Here is a 22,207-nt window from a genome sequence, read left to right as displayed (position 1 = left end):
TTAACGTCATTTACCTTCGTTCCCGCGTTTGACTTGTGCTGTAAATCTCTTCCTTGTTTTTAGTTCACGTGATTACGTAGGAGGCGTGATGACGCGATACGTGACTCCGCCTCCTCCATTAGAGTATATGGACTAAAAACAGGTTCCAGTTATGACCATTACGTGTAGAATTTCGAAATGAAACCTACCTAACTTTTGTAAGTAAGCTGTAAGGAATGAGCCTGCCAAATTTCAGCCTTCCACCTACACGGGAAGTTCGAGAATTAGTGATGAGTCAGTCAGTCAGTCAGTGAGGGCTTTGCCTTTTATTAATATGTATAGATAAAAAAACTGATAAATCACATGTACATAAGTATTCACAGCCTTTGCCATGAAGCTCAAAATTGAGCTCAGGTGCATCCTGTTTCCCCTGATCATCCTTGAGATGTTTCTGCAGCTTAACTGGAGTCCACCTATGGTAAATTCAGTTGATTGGACATGATTTGGAAAGGCACACACCTGTCTATATAAGGTCCCACAGTTGACAGTTCATGTCAGAGCACAAACCAAGCATGAAGTCAAAGGAATTGTCTGTAGACCTCCGAGACAGGATTGTCTCGAGGCTCAAATCTGGGGAAGGTTACAGAAAAATTTCTGCTGCTTTGAAGGTCCCAATGAGCACAGTGGCCTCCATCATCCGTAAGTGGAAGAAGTTCGAAACCATCAGGACTCTTCCTAGAGCTGGCCAGCCATCTAAACTGAGCGATTGGGGGAGAAGGGCCTTAGTCAGGAAGGTGACCAAGAACCCAATGGTCACTCTGTCAGAGCTCCAGAGGTCCTCTGTGGAGAGAGGCGAATCTTCCAGAAGGACAACCATCTCTGCAGCAATCTACCAATCAGGCCTGTATGGTAGAGTGGCCAGACGGATAAGCCACTCCTTAGTAAAAGGCACATGGCAGCCCGCCTGGAGTTTGCCAAAAGGCACCTGAAGGACTCTCAGACCATGAGAAAGAAAATTCTCTGGTCTGATGAGACAAAGATTGAACTCTTTGGTGTGAATGCCAGGCGTCACTTTTGGAGGAAACCAGGCACCGCTCATCACCAGGCCAATACCATCCCTACACTGAAGCATGGTGGTGGCAGCATCATGCTATGGGGATGTTTTTCACCGGCAGGAACTGGGAGACTAGTCTGGATAAAGGGAAAGATGACTGCAGCAATGTACAGAGACATCCTGGATGAAAACCTGCTCCAGAGCGCTCTTGACCTCAGACTGGGGCGACGGTTCAACTTTCAGCAGGACAACGACCCTACGCACACAGCCAAGATTTCAAAGGAGTGGCTTCAAGACAACTCTGTGAATGTCCTTGAGTGGCCCAGCCAGAGCCCAGACTTGAATCCGATTGAAAATCTCTGGAGAGATCTTAAAATGTCTGTGCACCGACGCTTCCCATCCAACCTGCTGGAGCTTGAGAGATGCTGCAAAGAGGAATGGGCGAAACTGGCCAAGGATAGGTGTGCCAAGCTTGTGGCATCATATTCAACAAGACTTGAGGCTGTAATTGCTGCCAAAGGTGCATCGACAAATTATTGAGCAAAGGCTGTGAATACTTATGTACATGTGATTTCTCAGTTTTTTTATTTTTAATAAATTTGCAAAAACCTCAAGTAAACTTTTTTCATGTTTTCATTATGTGGTGTTGTATGCAGAATTCTGAGGAAAAAAATGAATTTAATCCATTTTGGAATAAGGCTTTAACATAACAAAATGTGGAAAAAGTGTGAATACTTTCTGGATGCACTGTATATGTGTGTATATGTATTGTGTGTATATTTAATGCATTGATAGATTTAAATTAGTATCTATTTTAGAGGTTAATTTGCACAAAACATTTAATGTCTTTATGCTATGTATTGTTTCACATTAATTTAGGCTTAATTCAAATTGCTGCTTAATTAAACATAATGTTATATATGTACTGTATACAGTATACTCCATATTTGATATCTAAATTGTTTTACCTAAAATTTTACAACCATGAGTTGATTTAATGGCTGTGATATATGGTATATTTTTTAATTGGAAGATAATGTTTACTTTCTCATTTTAGGGCTTCCTAGTAGGTGCCAGACCTGAGAATGCTTGTGAACCTATAGATCCTCCTCCCCTCAAAGATAACTCCACAGACACCTTCATTGTGCTGATAAAGCGCTTTGACTGTAACTTTGACATTAAGGTATGTATTTCTTTTTAGTTTTATTTGTATTACATCAAATAAATAGAATGACATAGTGGAATAATGGTTAGAAATGCTTGTTTTACACTGTAAAATATGGGTTTGTATCTTAGTCCATGCATTATTTATGTGAAGGTTGCATGCTCTCCATATGTTACTTCCTTGGGTGCTCCGATTTTCTGACTCCATGCCAGAGATGTCTTTGGTTTAGTGCAGACTCTAAATTAACTTAGTGTCAGTGAGTGTGTACATGCATGTGAACATGTCCTGGGATGGTTTAGTGCCCTGTCTGGCTTGTTTCTGTTGTGATTCTAAAATAACATAAGAAGGTTCAGTAAGTGTGTGGAAAACAGTAGAAATGTATTTATTAACTAGCTGGTGTAGGGTCCAGAATAACTGTTTGTGTTTAGAAAGGTTACTTCACATAGTCGAAAGACACATAGTAGCAATGTACAAGAGTATACACAAGAATTTTTGTTAATATTTTATGCAATAGTTTTATATTGGACATTTTTATAAAATTCAAATACTTCTTCTTTTGGCTGCTCCCGTTAGGGGTTGCCAAATTCAAACAGTTAAAGTTCAGTAAAACAAAATAAAATTGAGTAAAAATGATGAAACAGAAAACTTATATTGCTGCTTATGAAACAAAAACATAAATATTTTTCTGTAGTATGTTTACAGACTGAAACAAACCTAAAGTGTTATCAACATAAACAATACACAACCCGATTTTAATGTATATGGGACTCTTTCATATTTATCAAGTCTTTTCAATAAAATTGTAATTATGACTATTTACCTATGAAAAACAGTCAATGTTCAATACCTTTTTTGTAGAAAGTATTAACATCTTATTTTTGTTAAGGACAGGATTTTGACTTTGCGATTTCAGAATCCTCTTCTTTCTTTCTTTCTTTCTTTCTTTCTTTCTTTCTTTCTTTCTTTCTTTCTTTCTTTCTTTCTTTCTTTCTTTCTTTCTTTCGAACAGTTATTGATAAGGGTGCAAGAATGTTTTGCATTACCAGACTTGCTGTTTGGTCCACATGACTGAGGTATAAACAAAAGTTACCTTAAAAAAGCATCATTCCCCTCCGTAAAGAGAACTGTACAAATAAGATATTACAAATGGGCTCCATGGCATCTATAATAAAACATGTTGTTTGGTTTCTACTAATACAGATGTTTTTTATACATCTATAGGTTGTGGTCTTTGTGCACAACTCAGTTCTTTCCCCGCTTTTGCTTCCCCTTGAATGCCTGCATTTAAAGGTTACAAATGTTCAAGTTATGTGACCCTTCTGCCTTAGTGGTCTGGCTTCACGCAGCATGGGTGGAGGAAGTGCAGGAAACCTGATGCCTAGCTGGTCAAAAGTAAAATGCCCCCTCAGTCTGTGATATTAGAGTAATCCTTTAATGCAAGCATAAAGCTAGTTAAGACTTTCTCTCGTTTAAAATTATACTTACTTTTGTGCATTATCTATTATATCCTGAAATCAGCACCAAGTAGACTTGAGTGTTATGAGAGCTATATTAATAACTGAAGTTTAGAAAAGCTTAATTTTATTAACTTGTATTATTGTATTATGGAACAATGAGAAGTTGAATTGTATTTGAATTAAGACTTTAATTAATGTATCCTCTTCTACCTGTATGTAAATAGGCATTGTCACATAATGTTTTTGCATTGTAGTGTTTAAAGAAAAAACTATTTAATTGACAATGCCCATCTATGCATCTGGATTGCTAGTTATATATTAAAATGTTTTTAAAATACTACAAGACTTTTTTGGCTGAACTTAATTTTTTTCTTAATTTAAAATTTAATTTACTGTACTCACTGTCCCGATTTGTACTATGCTTGTGAAAGATAAGCTCAGTCCACTAACAACATTGTGTTCTGAGCCAAAAGCAAGTTTTCTTCTGTAAATTTAAATAATTATTACCCTAAGTTCTTGTCTATAAGCCGGACTCATGTATTAGCCGGAGACCAAAAATCATACGAATTTTTAAAATAAAATCGTATCATAGATAAGCCGGACTCATGGATAAGCCGAACGTACTATAACCTATAACTAATAGAAGGGAGGGAGGTCAGTGGTCTCACTCGCGCCCATTTAATTTCTTTAAGGGGGGAGAGAGTGTGAGATATTGGCGTCTCTCTCACTCCCCGCATGACGCGGTTGGAGCGGCCGGAGCACGTTCTTTCTGCTCTGGGCGTCGCCGAGTCAACACGAGCGCGTAGCGGTCATTTAAATTGTGATTTTATATGTAAGCATATTTAAATATATATCGCGGATTTCTGCGGACAATGGGTCTTTTAATTTCTGGTACATGCTTCCTCAGTTGGTTTGCCCAGTTGATTTCATACAAGGGACGCTATTGGCAGATGGCTGAGAAGCTAGATTGCGTACTTTTCTGTCTCTCTTGCGCTGACTATCTGTGATCCTGACGTATGGGGATTGAGCAGGGGGGCTGTTTGCACACCTAGACGATACAGACGCTCGTCTAAAAATGCTGAAAGATTATCTTCACGTTGCTATCTTTTGTAAAGCTGATTCCTGAAAAGACATGCTGCACAGTGCTTCGCATACTTAAAAGCTCGAAGGGCACGTATTGATTTTTGACTGAAAAACAAACTCTCCCTCTCTCTCTCTCTTTGTCTGCTCCTGACGGAGGGGGTGTGAGCTGCCGCCTTCAACAGCTTTGTGCCGCGGTGCTTCGCATACTTAAAAGCCAAACAGACATATTGATTTGTTTGCTTCACTCCTTTGAAGAGGAAGATATGTTTGCATTCTTTTAATTGTGAGACGGAACTGTCATCTCTGTCTTGTCATGGAGCACAGTTTAAACTTTTGAAAAAGAGACAAATGTTTGTTTGCAGTGTTTGAATAACGTTCCTGTCTCTCTACAACCTCCTGTGTTTCTGCGCAAATCTGTGACCCAAGCATGACAATATAAAAATAACCATATAAACATATGGTTTCTACTTCGCGGATATTCTTATTTCGCGGGTGGCTCTGGAACGCAACCCCCGCGATGGATGTATAAGCCGGATTTATGTATAAGCCGATATTCTATTTTTTCATTTTCACAACTTTTTTCCTTAGATAAGCCGCGGCTTATAGACAAGAACTTAGGGTATATAGTATGAAATTAGGGGAAAAACTGATCAAAGATATAGATTTTAGGCAAAGATCAGGGTGGTGGTGCTACTGTAAAGGTGGTTTTCAGACAATCATAACTATTGTTGAAAAGATTGTCAATTGAAGTTTAACAAAAGAATAAACAAATAAAATTTTAAGGAAGAGAATGGAAAAATAAATGTTTTCTTGTAAGGTCAACTGTTTAAAGTGCCAAGATGCACAAATTATAGAATATCTACGATGTTAAATAACATTTGCAACTCCACTTATACAGTTCATTTTTGTGGGAAGTCAGGTGGCAATGGGCCCAGTGGAGAAACTAGCCCTATATGTGATTCCAGTCTATGACAGAGCCAATTTGAATTGCCAAATAAGGTAGTTGGGGGGGTTGAAGGAGGTGTTTGGGTTAAATGTGGCACTGGCAAAGAAAGTCTTTAGCAGGATGAAAGACATAGTGATATTCATTCATCAATCTGTCCATTCATCTGTCCATTTTGTAAAACCAATTCACCCAGAGAAGGGGAAGCAGAGGTATTCCAGTGTGCATCAGGCACAAGGCAGGAACTAGCTCAAGATATGGCAGCTGTCCATCACAGAGCTAACACACATATCAGGGGCCAATTTAGCATTGCCAGTGTACCTAACCTTTGTGTCTTTGGATTGTGGGAGGAAACTGGAACATTCCTGAGGAAGCTCACTTGGACAAGGGGATAACATGCAAACTCAATGCAGGGAAAACATGGGAGTTGAACCCCAGGTCTTTTTGTTGCAAGGCAGCAGCATTACCACTATCTAATGATAATCATTGTGGTCAAACCTGTTTTATAAAAAAAAAAAAAAAAAAGAGTGTAGTATGGAGTATGTAATTGTATGTTTGTAACAAATGGGCATTGCCAAAATATGCAATAAATCTTTTGGAAGCTTTACTGTGACTATAGAAAACAAATGAAAAAGTAATTTGTAAAGGACAAGATAACAACTGAAGTGCCACATGCTATGGCTGAGAACATCAGGTTAAAAAATAATTTTTAGCTGGAATAGAAGTGGCTTGATTATTGAAGTACTGGAGGGTAGAAGGGAAAGAGGAAGGTGAAGAGGAAGGACAGGAAAATGGTTAACAGATGGATTCTTAGATTGTATTGAACAGAAGATAGATAGATAGATAGATAGATAGATAGATAGATAGATAGATAGATAGATAGATAGATAGATAGATAGATAGATAGATAGATACTTTAGAGCAGAAGATACAGGTGTGTAGCAAATATGGATGCTAATACTGAACTGAAAAGTTTAAGAGGCACAAATGAGACAGGTGTTAAACTATAAACAGAAGATACCCTTTAAAAATATTTCAAGCCAACATTTTTGAAGCTAGAATTATATGGTGAGAGTGAAGAACAGGGTACATTATCAGACTTTTTTTTAGCATATTTTATATGCCAGGGAACTTGTGCTGCTGCCTGCAGCATTTTGGTGTTTTAACTCGTGATTCCTATTACCAACACATGTAGTTATTACAGAAAATGTTTATATTGTATGTAGATGGAAGTTACTGATATTTTTTGAGAAAAGACCTGACCCACCAGTTGGGTGATACAGTCATTCTAAATATTGACTCTTTAGTAGAAATTTGGGCATTCATTCCTTTTGCTGTTGATGTAACCCCATTAATACTTAGATATGAAACTAACCTTTAAAGCTTCCTTCTTTTTACATATTGTAATTTAAGCTGACCAACGCATTATTCAGTGGTTTGTTGATGTCATGATTCTAAGATATGTCTGAAAGGTTAAACACGTTTTAATAAATATATTATACTAGCCAACCCGCTACGCCGCATAATTATGTATTGATGGGTGAACACTTCCTGAAAGACACAATTGTCCAAATGGGGTGGGTTTGAGGATACGACTGTAGGTGAATGAAAAGATGGAACTCTGGAGAGAGCAATATACAATTGTCCGTGACTGAAAACTTTAGGACCGCCGCCGCGCCCCCACCTCCCAGAGCGAGGGACGGGGCTGGACGGTGGTCGGGCAAGGAGGGTGGAACGGGGAAGGACGCCCTTTCCACCCCCTCTGCCTCTCTGGAGAGAGGGCGGGGAAGCGGGCCCGAGAGGTTTCGTGTCCTAACCGTCCAATGACGGGTCAGCACAACCGGTAATGATCCTTCCGCAGGTTCACCTACGGAATTACGACTTTTACTTCCTCTAGATAGTCAAGTTCGATCGTCTTCTCGGCTCGCAGCGAGCGACCGCGGCGGGGCCGATCCGAGGACCTCACTAAACCATCCAATCGGTAGTAGCGATGGGCGGTGTGTACAAAGGGCAGGGACTTAATCAGTGCGAGCTTATGACCTGCACTTACTGGGAATTCCTTGTTTGTGGGAAAAAATTGCAAGCCCCGGTCCCCATCATGAGTGGGGTTCAACGGCTTACCCACGCCTCTCGGTGCCAGGTAGACACACGTTGATCCATTCAGTGTAGCACGCATGCAGCCCCGGACATCTAAGGGCATCACAGACCTGTTATTGCTCAATCTCACGTGGCTGAAAGCTTAGCAGCTGCGGTAGTTTTACACTACAGTACATTGCGGTGAATGTTGGTAACAGTCAGGCGGGCGGGCAGGCATTCTCGTCCCATGGTCTTAGAGTTGGTCGGCGTGGCTCTGTGAGTTGTCGTCGTATCCCATGGTCTTACAGTTGGTGGGCAGGGCTATGTCGTGCGTATCCCATGGTTGTCTTGCGTGCTCCGGTCGGCTGCTTAGTGAATTGTATACAGTATATAGATAGCTAATTTTTTTCTAATTTCAAGCTAAAAACATGTAGAACTGGAAACGTGGAAGAAAGTTTGACCAGGTTCAGCCTACCTTTTATAGTCATAAGAAGCATTAACATAATTTAATAAGTTTAATTCTATTTCTCCATGTGGAAATTGGCATAGGATATATGGTAATTAATCCAGTTTGTGTGAAAAATATTCTAATGCCATTCCTACTATATAAGTGTTTTAAAAATGTGTTTGTCTCACTAGGTTTTAAATGCTCAGAAGGCTGGCTACAAAGCTGCTATAGTCCACAATGTGGATTCAGATGACTTAATCAGCATGGGATCTAATGATCGTAAGTAAATATATAAAATTACCTGTTAATAAATGTATATGTTGATTTTACAGGTTTAATTTGCATACTTCATAAAGTGATCTGAAAGCTATATTTTGCCCTATTCATATTCTCAACACATACAGTAGTCTTTGTACTTCTAAATATATATTTATTAACCTGTATGTTGACTTTTTGAATTTAGTATGGATTTTGTGTGGTTTTAGTGTTAACTTTTTTTTTATTATTCTAATTTAGTTTTATTTTAATTTTGATCTTAAATATCTTGAATATCCAACCTGCTGTGAACTGCACTTTAAAAAATCTGTACTCAGAAATGTTCTGTTTTTTTGTCTTTTCAGAATAAAAGTATAATTATGTGTAACCCCAACTATTTGCTGGTATATTTCAAAGCATGTTTTTGTAAAAAAAATATAATATTGTTTTTTTTATAGTGAATGTGTTAAAACAAATAGACATTCCTTCAGTGTTCACTGGTGGAGGAGCAGCTACTGCTCTTAAAGAAGAGTACACCTATGATCAAGGGTAAGTTGTTTTTTTGTTCTCTTTTTTCATAGAATATGTGTGCCTAAATATAGCATATGAAAAATAGGTAAATGTTTTTCCATACTCCAAAAAAATAAAAATAAAAAAGAGATATAGAGACACAACTTTTAATCTGTGTAGTCATCATTTGTGTAACTGAAAAAAAAATATATAGGAGGAATATGTGGAATAAAGCTGAAAGATACTATAAGAATTAAAGACCAGATGAGTGGCTGAATAAAAATAGCCATTAGAGAAGATAATGAAAAAAGTAAAAGGTTATTCAGTTGGAGGGATGTGTGATCAAAGTTATGAACATTTTTTTCGCTTCAATCCATTGATAAATTTCTCTGAAACCGAAATATCAGTGAGGCTATGAGATGAGAGGTGCTCTACATTAGGCCTAAATATGTCTTTTATGTTATTTGCTGTTTAACTGTTATCAACTGTGCTGTGCTAGGGATTTTCTATAAGAAGTGCAGGAAATACCATGACAGACAGGACACCTATTGTATAATATTAAGTCTTCCAGATTGACGCAATATGACCTTAGTGTTGGTGACAAATTTTCAAGGCTGTTGAAACAGAAAGTTGAGAATTGTGGAGAAAGTAAATCTGCTTTGTGATGAGAGAAATGGGCATAAAGTTAGAATGGGTTAGTTGGATAATTGAAGGAGTGAATTGTAAAACCACAAGTATCGTGTAAAATGTTTATATGATTGTGTATAGGTACTGTTGATGATTCAGTTGAATGTGATTTTTTTTTTTTAAGCATTAAGAAAACATTATCTTAGATAATAGAAATTGGCTTAGATATTGGAATTTATATCATAAATTTTCTTGTTCAGTTTCTATGTTTGACTCATTATGCAAACCTGAGCAAGTCACTTAGCTTGCCTGTCCTCAAGAGGTTAAAAGTGAGTATCTGAACAAGTGTACTCTATTCAGATCTTGTAAGTAACTGTGGACAAAAGTATGGATATAAACTTTTTTTGGTTTTATTAAAACTATTTGACATTTTATCATGCAATCTGTTATTTCCTTATGCAAATACATTAAATGTATTTCTTTATTTTCATTTGTCATAGTCATTTTTTTTTTTTACTTGTTTTTGCTTCCATACAGTGCCTTTATTATACTTAAGCCTGATTTTAGTCTGCCACTGGAATACTACTTGATTCCCTTTCTCATCATAGTTGGCATTTGCCTTATTCTCATTGTTGTTTTTATGGTAAGTGCTGGCTTTTTATCTATTGTTGTGCTTGTTTGTTGTACAAGTCATATTTGAAAAAGGGAGATTATTTAGAAAAAGTGACAATAACAATGACGTGAGAGAAGTGGATTTCTTAGGTGTGCAGCGACAGAAACTCATTTGTGGAATTTTGTTATCGCTTAATTACTTTGCTTTTTAGGTTTTTCATTTTTATGGTATAGTTTATCAGTTTCCTGCTTCTCTCTTTTCTAAAAAGTGTTCTGTTGTGACAGCAATATCTCATCACACTGTCTGGCCATATTTGCTTTGCACTGCTTTTCATATAGTAACTAGTCATTTAGCCCGTTACAATATCGGGCACTAGAACAGTAATGCATAAACATTAGTAGGAACAGTCTATATTAAATGGCAAGGGACTTTGACCTCATTCTTTTTGTTGGTCGTATTTTTCTTTCTTTCAGCCTTTCTTTTGTTGATGTTTACTTGCTGAGCTGACAGTTCTTCGTGGGCTGCCGCCGTGTATTGTGTGTCTTTAATTTTCTGTGATAGTAATACTGTCTTGTACGGCTCTATTCAATAAGGGCACGCACAAAAAAGGCGAGCTTCAAAAGGGCGACCTCAATTGAGCGCGGCGAATAAAGGTGTTCATTCATAGATAATTTAGTTCAAATGGCTCTGGAATATGTGAAGAGCAACAAAGGTGCAGATCTTTATTTACGCGCGCTTTTATTCGCTGCGCCCAATTGAGGTCGCCCTTTTGAGGCTCGCCTTTTTATGCGCGCCCTTATTGAAGGATACCGTCTTGTACGTCCGCTGGCTTGTACGTCCGTAATATACCTTTAATTTTCTCTGGCGGTAATACAGGCGTGCGCGTCGGTAATATGCCTTTAATCTCCTCTGACAGTAATACTGGCTTGTATGTGGCTGTAATATCTGTCACTGTATTGTGTACCTTTAATTTCCTCTCGCAGTAATACCGGTTTGTATTTCCGTAAAACGCCTCTAACTTTCTCTGACAGTAATATCGTGCATCACACCGTGCCCCACGCATGCGCACTTCATCAGAAGACACCCACACACGGACACCTGGACGCACATAGGGATTTTATATATATATAGATACCTTTATGGTAACTTTCAATAACATGCACTAGGGTGCTCAATATCACTTTTGAGAGGTGTGAAGTTGTTTTGGAAGAAGATGTAGTCATAGTGATGTTTTTGTGTTTATTTACGAGTTAATTCATTTTTGTTCGAAATGTTCCAGAAATATCATAAAATGAAGAAGAATGCATTAGGGAATATATGTGCTTTTTGGAAAAAAGGACAGGAAAGGCATCTTTCATATGCATTGTTAGCTGTGTGAATCACATCGTGTGATTGGGCAGTGTTCACATACCAGGTGTGTAAACCTGTGTGCTTTTAGGTAGCATGAATTAAATACACACACACCAAAATATACAAACTAAAATATCAAAAATGAACTTGCCAAGGCTAACTACAAATTAATCATTTTTTACTTTACTAATGTGAAGGTTTCACTTACAATGCAATCATTATAATTCAAAAAGATGTACAGTAATGTGTCACCCTTTCAGAAATTAGAAAACAAAAAACATGCAACATTTAGATTTGGAAATTCCGAAAGTTTGAGAATGATTTGACAAGTTTAATTCAAAAGCTTTTGTTTCAATAAAATCTAAGCAGGAAAGATTCCTAATGCATATGACAGAGTGAAATAGGTGCATTGATGACCTTTTCACAAGTATGGCCCTGACCCAGTACATTTTGGATAGCTGGAATCAAAGAATTTTGTGTTGCGTTTTTGTACATAATTTACTGAGGAATAGGCATTTTATCTTAAGATGACCTCCATGCATTGTCTTGTATTTGAAGGTTCTATTCTCAGTACTGTCTCATATTCTCTAAAGTATGTTCTTTGAAAATTATATATTTAATGCAGCTATAAAGTATAAATTCTACAGAAGTACGTGAGGGAAAGTTAGGGAAATTAGCCAGGACTCTCATTTGAAAAATGTTTTGTTGACAGATCATATTTTATGCACATTTACTCATAGAATGCAAGTATACAGTGTTGTTGATATACAATACCAAGGTCATTAATATATCTGTATACTGTGTATTTTAGAGATGGTATGTATATAAGGTTGTTTTGTAATAGTGCAGTTGACTACAATATTGAAGTTTAAAAATGTCTCCCCACATTGGTACAATAGTCCAAGTGATGCTGAACTACTGGATTTTGACTTTTTTGTGATAATTAATAGTAACTGCTACATAAAGCAAGGCATACAGGTAGGGTTCAGTGCAGGGTTTGCTATTTATAATCCTTCAATGTGTACAAGTTAATTTCTTTGTAATATCATCCATAGTCTCATTGTAAATATATTCTCAACACAGTAGTAGAACTGAAAGTTAGGGAGCACCTTGTGTCCTTCTGCTTTAGATGTTTGAGTTAATCATCTATTGGCTTTTTTGTATTTAGAGTAAACAGCAACAGTTGTAATTGCATCCAGCTTTTAGAATTTCTTAATAAATATTGGTATGCACCGGAAAAGATGTAAATGTTTTGGAACTTAAATAATAATCATTTTAAAAAGAAATGTAGAATGAAGACATAACCAGTTGATTGAGTTTCATTTAACACACTCCATCAAGATGATAAATTTAAACTTGAATAGGTCTTTAAATTTGTAATTATGGTTTGTAAGTAATAAGCTTCTGTGAGACAGTTAGTGAATATTCAAGCTGCTGGGAAAATTCAGGAAATAAATACACTTGTATTCAAATTAACCTTGAGTGATTAAAGTTTATAAAACTAGGGGGTTTCGCCCCCTGCTCACTTCGCTCGCCAACCCCCGTGTTTGGTTTTCCAGATACTCACTTTTAAGATTTTTTTTTTTTCTTGGAATTGTTTCTGTTTCATTAGTTTCACTTTTATTTCAGAACTTCTGTAAAAACAATATTTGCAATCTTACGAGTCCTAATATGCTGAATGTTTTTAATGAGGTCAGGATAGGTTTCTCTGTTTGGAATCTCAGCACAGACAAAACGATCTACATCATCAGCAGTTAATAATTTTTTATTACAAAGTAACCAATAAATGCATGTGCGGTAAACTCCGTTTTTGAAATTCTCAAGATTCTTTATTTGTCACATGCATAGTTATACAGGACAACATACAGTGAAATGCATCCTGATCCACTTATCAAAAACTGTGCAAAGTTAGAAGAGTATCAGATAGATTAACAAAAAGTCATTGATTGAAAGATAACAGTATAGCAGAACATAATAAATAAGTAAAATTATGTGAATCAAGTAGAATTAAGTGTTAAGGTGCAATAGTGCAAAACCAAAGTTAACTGGTGCATATGTTAAATGAGGCAGTTTGTTTGTTTGCGCTACTGTGATCTTTACTTTCTTTTTTTATATTTTCTAATTTTCCTACTTTCATATCCTTTAACTTTGTCCACATGTGTATAGCGCAGTTTTTTTTTTTGGAGCCTTTCTAATTTCCCTGGTTTCATAGTCTCTAACCTGCTTTGCATGTGTTTAGTGCCAACGTTTGTAAACGTCTTTATGAAGTTCTTCTTTGTCATTTTACTCATTGTCTTTTAATTCTGAGCCAGATTGGATGTGATTTTTTTCAATTCCACTTGTTCCAGGCTGATAATCACTTTCCTTATTTTCTGAATTTGCACCTCGATTATTCTTTTTTGCTCTTTTTTCTCTCCAATGCATTTGAGTCTCTTTTATCTGCACTGATTTCTTCTTCGCTTAGATGTCGACATTTCATTTATAACGTACTGTCCTTATACGCTTTATATGCGCTGAGAGCCCTGGATCTGTGTGTGCTCAAATCCTTCACAAGACTGAATGTTTTGCTGCCTATTGTCCGTTTTGATAGATTGTAAGTAGGGTGTGTCTTGCAAGAATCTCATGTTGTACGTCATCACGAGACGGTCCTGGGTCTCTCCGCACACTGAGAGCCCTGGAGCTGTGTGTGCTGCATGACTGCCTTTACACTACTGATTTGTTTTTTTTGATATTGCTTGTAAGTAGGGTGTGTCTTGCAAGACTCTCGTTCTATGTTCCCGTGAGATGCACCATGGCAGGTCTCTTTCATCTCGCGGGTCTTTAAAATGTCTTCTGAGAACATCACGTATCGTAGACTTGCTTTTTGCTTTCCAGGACAGGACAAGATTTCTTTTTATAATAGAGAGATATATCCAGTACAATTAATTCATATTGAAGAAATGAGTATGATTCAGCAGTATAAAATACAATATTATATGCATGGATACTTTTGTTTCATTGCGATTCCCAATATTTTTATTTGTCGGTAGTGAAAGGTGTCAATAAATTTTGTGATAAAGGACGTCTTTACCTCTGCCCATCTTTTAAAATAAAGATATCAGAATTTATATTTACATATACTGAGTAATGTGTGGACTACAGTACAGAGGTTTATTCTTTGTAGAACTGTTGGGTTCAATCCTAATTTACATAATGCAGTAATTGAGTAGACTTGTTCAAAATTGTCAATGTATTTTTCCACATCCAAAAACAGTTATTCATCCAGGACTTTGTTACTACAGTAGTATATTGTATATTATGTTGAACATACATCAGACATTTGGAAGTATTCATCTTTCACAAATATGGTTTGATTTTTTTAAGTAATAGAAGGAAACATTTTTTGTATTATTTTTAAAAGACCTTCTGCCAGAATCGTTAACATAAATGGTCACTTAGCAAATTGGTCCAAAGGATGCACATTCTAGAGGGTTTTAATGTTTTTGGTAAAAACAGAAATTAGTGCCTTTTGTAGTGTTTTAGATTTTAGTTTTTCCTGTTTCATTCTAAAGATGATATTAACTATCGTTAATATTAATTGCTATCTGGGTGTGCAGCTTCCCTGCTTTATAAGGAGTTAACAGCATTTGTGATTTCAGAGAGTGTACAAGGTTTGTTACAGTTCTTTGATATATGTTGCCTAGAGTTATGGTATGGCTATTTTGTTTTAAACGTAAAGCATCATCTTCCTTAAATGTATTACTTATCTCTCTTTTTTCAATAATGTTGGTTCTTGGTGAATTATTAATAAAGCAGTATTTTGAACTTCCCTCTTACCAATTTAAGGGGCTAGCCTATTAAATTTCTCCTTGTTCATAGGAAGACTGAAGTGGCCAATAGTAAATTTTTATTAAGTCAGCTTTTTGTTGAGATGTACTTAGTAGCAAATGAAAACTCTACTGCACCAGTCGACACAATTACTACTTGACACAGACCAAGAACGTGAAAAAGGTTCCTGTGAGACTCATGTGTTTCATACAAAATGGGCAAGCAGTCTTGCATACAGTATTTAATTTTACAGACAAATACAAGCATCTTAGTAGTTTGCGTAAGCAAAGAAATTTTTATTTATATAGCTAAATAATTAGTGAAAATATGGCTTTGACTGTTGAATTAATTTACTATGTGTAAATCAATTGCAAATTTTGTTTTTAGATTACAAAATTTGTGCAGGATAGGCACAGAGCCAGGCGAAGTCGCCTTCGAAAAGACCAATTAAAAAAGCTGCCTATACATAAATTCAAGAAAGGTAAGAGTTTTGAAGAAATTTTGGAACATTATCTACTTTTTACATCCATGTAGTATGATCTTTGCTATATGTAATAACAGATTATTACTTAATAAATCTCTGCTGTATTAATGTAAATTCTTGAGGAACTTCAATTTTTTGTGATCATACCTTAAAATTATTACATTTGTACCTTTTTTATTACATTACACTTTTAGTAATTTGCTAGTTGTCGTAATTTTAAGTTGGAACATTCAAGGCATAAAATGGTACTGTTTGTTTGCTTACAAAATATTCAGATTGCAGTTTCTAGTATTGATGTGCTGTAAAATGAAAATATATTTAAATTATAAGTAACTGCTTACATTTATTGTGGAAGCTGGTATTCCATTAATGTTTTGTCCTTGAAAATAAAAGTTAAAAGTTCTCTGTTTTTAGGTTTGAAGGAAACTGTCAACAGTTGTTCAGGAAAACAAAAAGAATATTTTCATATTGTTGACTATGCTGCAATACTAAACCCAGTTTGTTTTTTTTTAAATTGATACGTTTTATTTTTGCAGTGTTGTGTGCTGCCCCATTATTCTAATGCAGGAATGTATTTTGGTGATGTTTAAAGTATATTAATAGAAATTTTACAATATTAATAGAACATATTTAGTGTATTAAAAATAACAAATAGTTTATTTGGTTGTATTGTATGTCTATTTGTACAGTTTATTTCTAAATATCCATAACACTGGACTGGTTGGACAAACTCCCATGCCCACTCCAGGATCCTGGCCATGTGTTTTGTGGATTTGGAGAAGGCATTCGACCGTGTCCCTTGAAGCATCCGGTGGGGTGTGCTCCAAGAGTACGGGGTCCAAGGCTCGTTGTTACGAGCCATCCAGTCCCTGTACAGGAGGAGCAGGAGCTTGGTCCGCATTGCCGGTAATAAGTCGGACTCGTTTCCTGTTGAGGTTGGACTCCGCCAGGGCTGCCCTTTGTCACCGATTCTGTTCATAAGTTATATGGACAGAATTTCTAGGCGCAGCCAAGGAGGGGAGGGGGTCTTGTTCGGTGACCTCAGAATCTCGTCTCTGCTATTTACGGATGATGTGGTTCTGTTGGCTTCATTGGACAGTGACCTCCAGCTCTCACTGGAGCGGTTCGCAGCTGAGTGCGAAGCAACGGGGATGAGAGTCAGCATCTCTAAATCCAAGGCCATGGTTCTCAGCTGGAAAAGGGTGGAATGCTCTCTCCGGGTTGGGAGCACAGTACTGCCTCAAGTGGAGGAGTTCAAGTATCTCAGGGTCTTGTTCACGAGTGAGGGAAGAATGTAGCGGGAGGTTGACAGACGGATCGGTGCGGCATCCGCAGTAATGCGGGCTCTGCAACGGTCCGTCGTGGTGAAGAGAGAGCTGAGCCAAAAGGCGAGGCTGTCGATTTACCAGTCGATCTACGTTCCTACCCTCACCTATGGCCATGAACTTTGGGTAGTGACCGAAAGAGCAAGATCGCGGATACAAGTGGCCGAAATGAGTTTTCTCCGCAGGGTGGCTGGACTTTCCCTTAGAGATAGGGTGAGGAGTTCAGTTATCCAGGAGAGACTCGGAGTAGAGTCGCTGCTCCTCTGCATTGAGAGGAGTCAGTTGAGGTGGTTCAGGCATCTGGTTAGGATGCCCCCTCGATGCCTCCCCTTGGGGTTTGGGTTCATGGTTGTTCCAGGCATGCCCCACTGCGAGAAGGCCACGGGGCAGACCCAGGACACGCTGGAGGGATTATATCTCCCGGCTGGCCCTGGAACGCCTCAGGGTCCTCCTGGAGGAGGTGGCCGGGGAGAGGGAGGTCTGGGCTTCCCTGCTTAGGCTGCTACCCCCGCGACCCGACCTCGGATAAGTGGTGGATAATGAATGGATGGCATAACACTGATCCAAGTCAAACCCTCCATATGTAAATTTGTGATTGAGCTGAACTTGCAGTACAGTCACCTTTACTGTGGTAGATGCATGTTTTTTTATTTAGTTAAACATGATGCATAATTACAGTACTAAATCTCGACTGTGCTCAGGAACCAATTGATTTTATCATTTGCTGAAATCTTTGTCAATATTTTATTTTGTTGTTTTCTGATGCGAGATATTTTCCAAACCACGCTATTACTACGAGTCTCTGTGGTGAATACCTTGGAACAAACCGAAAGCTTAAATACTCATAAGGATTATCACAGCCGCACAGCATGATGGAGCATCCACTAAATTTGACAGTAGGTAGCAGGTGGTGTTCTTGGAATGTAGTGTTCTTCTTCTGCCATGCAAAGCTCTTTTTGTTATTACCAGATAACTCAATTTTTGTCTCATCAGTCCAAAGCACTTTGTTCCAAAATGAATCTGGCTTGTCTAAATGAGCATTTGCATACAACAAGCGACTCTGTTTGTGGCGTGAGTGCAGAAAGGGCTTTGTTCTCATCACCCTTCCATACAGATGTTTTTTGTGCAAATTGCGCAGAATTGTAGAACGATGTACAGATACACCATCTGCAGCAAGATGTTCTTGCAGGTCTTTGGAGGTGATCTGTGGGCTGTCTGTAACCATTCTTACACTCCTGCACATATGCCGCTCCTATATTTTTCTTGGCCTGGGTTTAACAGCAACTGTGCCTGTGGCCTTTCATTTCCTGATTACATTCCTTACAGTTGAAACTGACAGTTTAAACCTCTGAAATAGCTTTTTGTAGTCTTCCCCTAAACCGTGATACTGAACAATCTTTGTTTTCAGATCTTTTGAGAATTGCTTTGAGGATCCCATGCTGTCACTCTTCAGAGGAAAGTCAAAGGGAAGCGCAACTTGCAATTGACCACCTTAAATACCTTTTCTCATGATTGGACACACCTGTCTATGAAGTTCAAGGCTTAACGAGACAATTCAACCAATTTGGTGTTGCAAGTAATCAGTATTGAGCAGTTACTTGTTGCATTCAAATCAGCAAAATTACAAGGGTACCCAAATTTTTGCACAGCCAGTTTTTCACATTTGATTTCATTTCATACAACTAAATACTGCTTCACTAAAAATCTTTGTTCAGAAAACACCCCAGTACTCAGATGTTCCTAGGAAATGAAAGACATACCACTGTTATCTTTTTTGTTGAAAGTAGAGTAAATTATTATGCAGGCTGAGAGGGGTGCCCAAACCTTTTCATATGACTGTATATTTTTCCCCATTTGTGAATTTTGAAAGATTAAAATACACATATTTATTGCTACTCTTGTTTAAGATTTAAAAAATCTGACTAACTATACTTCCGCAAGCTATTGTTTTCAGGTCAGAAATTACTATAGTGAGTTCATCATTTTAATCAGAGTATAGCATCAATTAAACTTCTGGGATATTTATCTGGTCAGTTAAGTAGCAGAGGGGGTTGTTAATCAGTTTCCGCTGCTTTGAAATTAACAAAAGGTGTACTAGGGGGCAACAATGAGACGACCCCCAAAACAGGAATGGTTTCAGGTGGAACAGGTGGAGGCCACTGACATTTTTCCCTTCTCATCTTTTCTGTTTTTTCACTAGTTTTGCATTTGGCTACAGTCAGTGTTACTACTGGTAGCATGAGGCTATACTTGGACCCTACAGAGGTTGCACAGGTAGTCCAACTTCTCCAGGATGGCACATCAATACATGCCATTGCCAGAAGGTTTGCTGTGTCTCCCAGCACAGTCTCATGGGCATGGAGGAGAATCCAGGAGATAGGCAGTTACTCTAGGATAGCTGGACAGGGCCGTAGAAAGTCCTTACCCGTCAGCAGGACTGGTATTTGCTTCTTTGGGCAAGGAGGAACAGGATGAGCACTGCCAGAGCCCTAGAAAATGACCTCCAGCAGGCCACTGGTGTGAATGTCTCTGACCAAACAATCGTAAACCAACTTCATGAGGGTGGCCTGATGTCCTGTAGTGAGCCCAGTGCTCACTGCCCGGCACTGTGGAACTCGATTGGCATTTGCCATAGAATACCAAAATTGGCAGGTCCACCACTGGAGCCCTGTGCATTTCAAAGATGAGAGCAGGTTCACTCTGAGCACATGTGACAGACATGAAAGGGTCTGGAGAAGCCGTTGAAAATGTTATGCTGCCTGTAACATCGTTCAGCACGACTGGTTTGGTGGTGGGTCAGTGATGGTCTGGGGAGGCATATCAATGGAGGGACGTACAGACCTCTACAGGCTAGACAACTGTACCTTGACTGCCATTAGGTATCGGGGTGAAATCCTTGGACCCATTGTCAGACCCTATGCTGGTGTAATGGGTCCTGGGTTTCTCCTGGTGCACGACACTGCTCGGCCTCATGTGGCGATAGTATGCAGGCAGTTCCTGGAGGATGAAGTAATTGATACCATTGACTTGCCCCCACACTCGCCTGACCTAAATCCAATAGAACACCTCTGGGACATTATGTTTCAGTCCATCCGACGCCAGCAGGTTGCACCGCAGACTGTCCAGGAGCTCAGTGATTCCCTTGTCCATCGTCCCATTAGGAGCATGCCCCCCCAACCCGACATTGTCAGGCATGCATACAAGCATGTGGGGGCCATACAAACTACTCAGTACGATTTTGAGTTGCTGCAATGAAATTTTGGCAAAATTGACTAACCTGACGCATCACTTTTTCACTTTGATTTTCGGGGTGTCTTTGAATTCAGCCCTGTGTAGGTTGATAATTTTCATTTCCATCAAACGATATGGCATCCTTTCATTCCTATCACATTAACCAGTCCATATCATTATAGATATCCAGGATGAATTTTTTTCCCATTGAGATTTGATGTGTTTTCAAAGTGTTCCTTATATATCTGTTGGCTAGAAATTTCACAGCATTATTTTATTGTTTTAAGAATATAAAGATCTGCTGTGTTGTTCTAACACCTTTAGAAAGAGCCTTGTTTGTTCCAAAGCATGGGTTAGGTATAGCTGTTCCAGACATTTTTCTTGTTACCATTTAACTTCTAAAGTATGTACCTTTTTATGATTTTATTGAAATTCACCTGTATTGGAGCTCCAGGTATCGTTACAGTTATATACTCATTATATTCAGTGCAGATATAAACAAATGGGAGCTCACTAAGATGCTGCTTGGCTGCCTCTTCTCCTTTCTTGTGTTAATTGATTGCAACTAATACTACCTCAGGGAAATTAAAGCAATATTTGGATAGGCAGCATCACTGTGTGTTATGGTAACACAAGCAGACAAGACACGTCATCCAAAGGCTGTGATACTGTACCTGTACAAAAACAAAATTGGCCTTAGATCTAAACATTGGTGAAATTAAGCATGCGTTTTGATATAGTATTATAACAACCTCAGGCACAAACTGCTGTTACTGTTGCCATTAGAAAAAGGCTACTACTGCATCAAAGAAGAGCACAGCAAGTCTTACAACAATGTTTGCTCACACACAGTGTGTATTGCAAATAAGTACAGTGTCATGAGTGACTGACTACTATATGTTAAGATTAGCGCTGACAAATACCACATTTTATGTACTAAATATTGTGTACTTTTGTACCTTGCAGGATTATTTTTTGGTTTTCTGTATTCTTTTAATATCCCTGTAGTTTCTTTCATTTACTTACATTTTTGCAGTACCATTATTGTGAGAACAAAAGAATTGATCTTGTGTATTGGCTATATATGGTCAGTAAAACTTGTTTCTAAACAGAGATAATCATCATCTGGTTAATTCTTGGTGACAACTACAGTACCAGTACAAACACTGAATTGGGTTAACTGGCCTTCATATTTCTAGCAACTTTCTCCACCTCTGACTGGCAAATATCCAGAAACCTTCAGGACAGCAGAGAATCATAGTCTCTCCAGGTTGTTCTGGACCTCAGTTTACGTTCAATTACAGTGGGTACGGAAAGTATTCAGACCCCCTTCAATTTTTCACTCTGTTATATTGTAGCCATTTGCTAAAATCATTTAAATTAAATTTTTCCCTCATTAATGTACACACAGCACCCCATATTGACAGACAAAAAAAAGAATTTTTGAAATTGTTGCAGATTTATTAAAAAAGAAAAACTGAAATATCACATGGTCCTAAGTATTCAGACCCTCTGCTGTGACACTCATATATTTAACTCAGGTGCTTTCCATTTCTTCTGATCATCCTTGAGATCACCTTCATTTGAGTCCAGCTGTGTTTGATTATACTGATTGGACTTGATTAGGAAAGCCACACACCTGTCTATATAAGACCTTACAGCTCACAATGCATGTCAGAGCAAATGAGAATCATGAGGTCAAAGGAACTGCCTGAAGAGCTCAGAGACAGAATTGTGGCAAGGCACAGATCTGGCCAAGGTTACAAAAAAAAATTCTGCTGCACTTAAGGTTTTCCCAAG

General features: G+C 38.1%; 1 protein-coding gene across 2 annotated transcripts in view; it reads left to right on the top strand.

The window, feature by feature from the left end:
- The window catches only part of rnf13 (ring finger protein 13), a 133,838-nt gene that overhangs the window by 99,342 nt on the left and 12,289 nt on the right, over positions 1 to 22,207 (top strand). For both annotated transcript variants that reach the window (XM_051923982.1, XM_051923983.1), the window contains exons 4-8: positions 2,091 to 2,216; positions 8,397 to 8,484; positions 8,919 to 9,009; positions 10,135 to 10,240; positions 15,755 to 15,848. In XM_051923982.1, the coding sequence (XP_051779942.1) occupies positions 2,091 to 2,216; positions 8,397 to 8,484; positions 8,919 to 9,009; positions 10,135 to 10,240; positions 15,755 to 15,848 (505 nt within the window). The remainder of the gene's footprint in view (positions 1 to 2,090; positions 2,217 to 8,396; positions 8,485 to 8,918; positions 9,010 to 10,134; positions 10,241 to 15,754; positions 15,849 to 22,207) is intronic.

This window comes from Erpetoichthys calabaricus, chromosome 2, assembly GCF_900747795.2.
Source record: "Erpetoichthys calabaricus chromosome 2, fErpCal1.3, whole genome shotgun sequence".
Taxonomy (NCBI): domain Eukaryota; kingdom Metazoa; phylum Chordata; class Cladistia; order Polypteriformes; family Polypteridae; genus Erpetoichthys; species Erpetoichthys calabaricus.
Note: the sequence above shows the minus strand (reverse complement) of the source record. Positions and strands in the feature narration are given on the sequence as shown.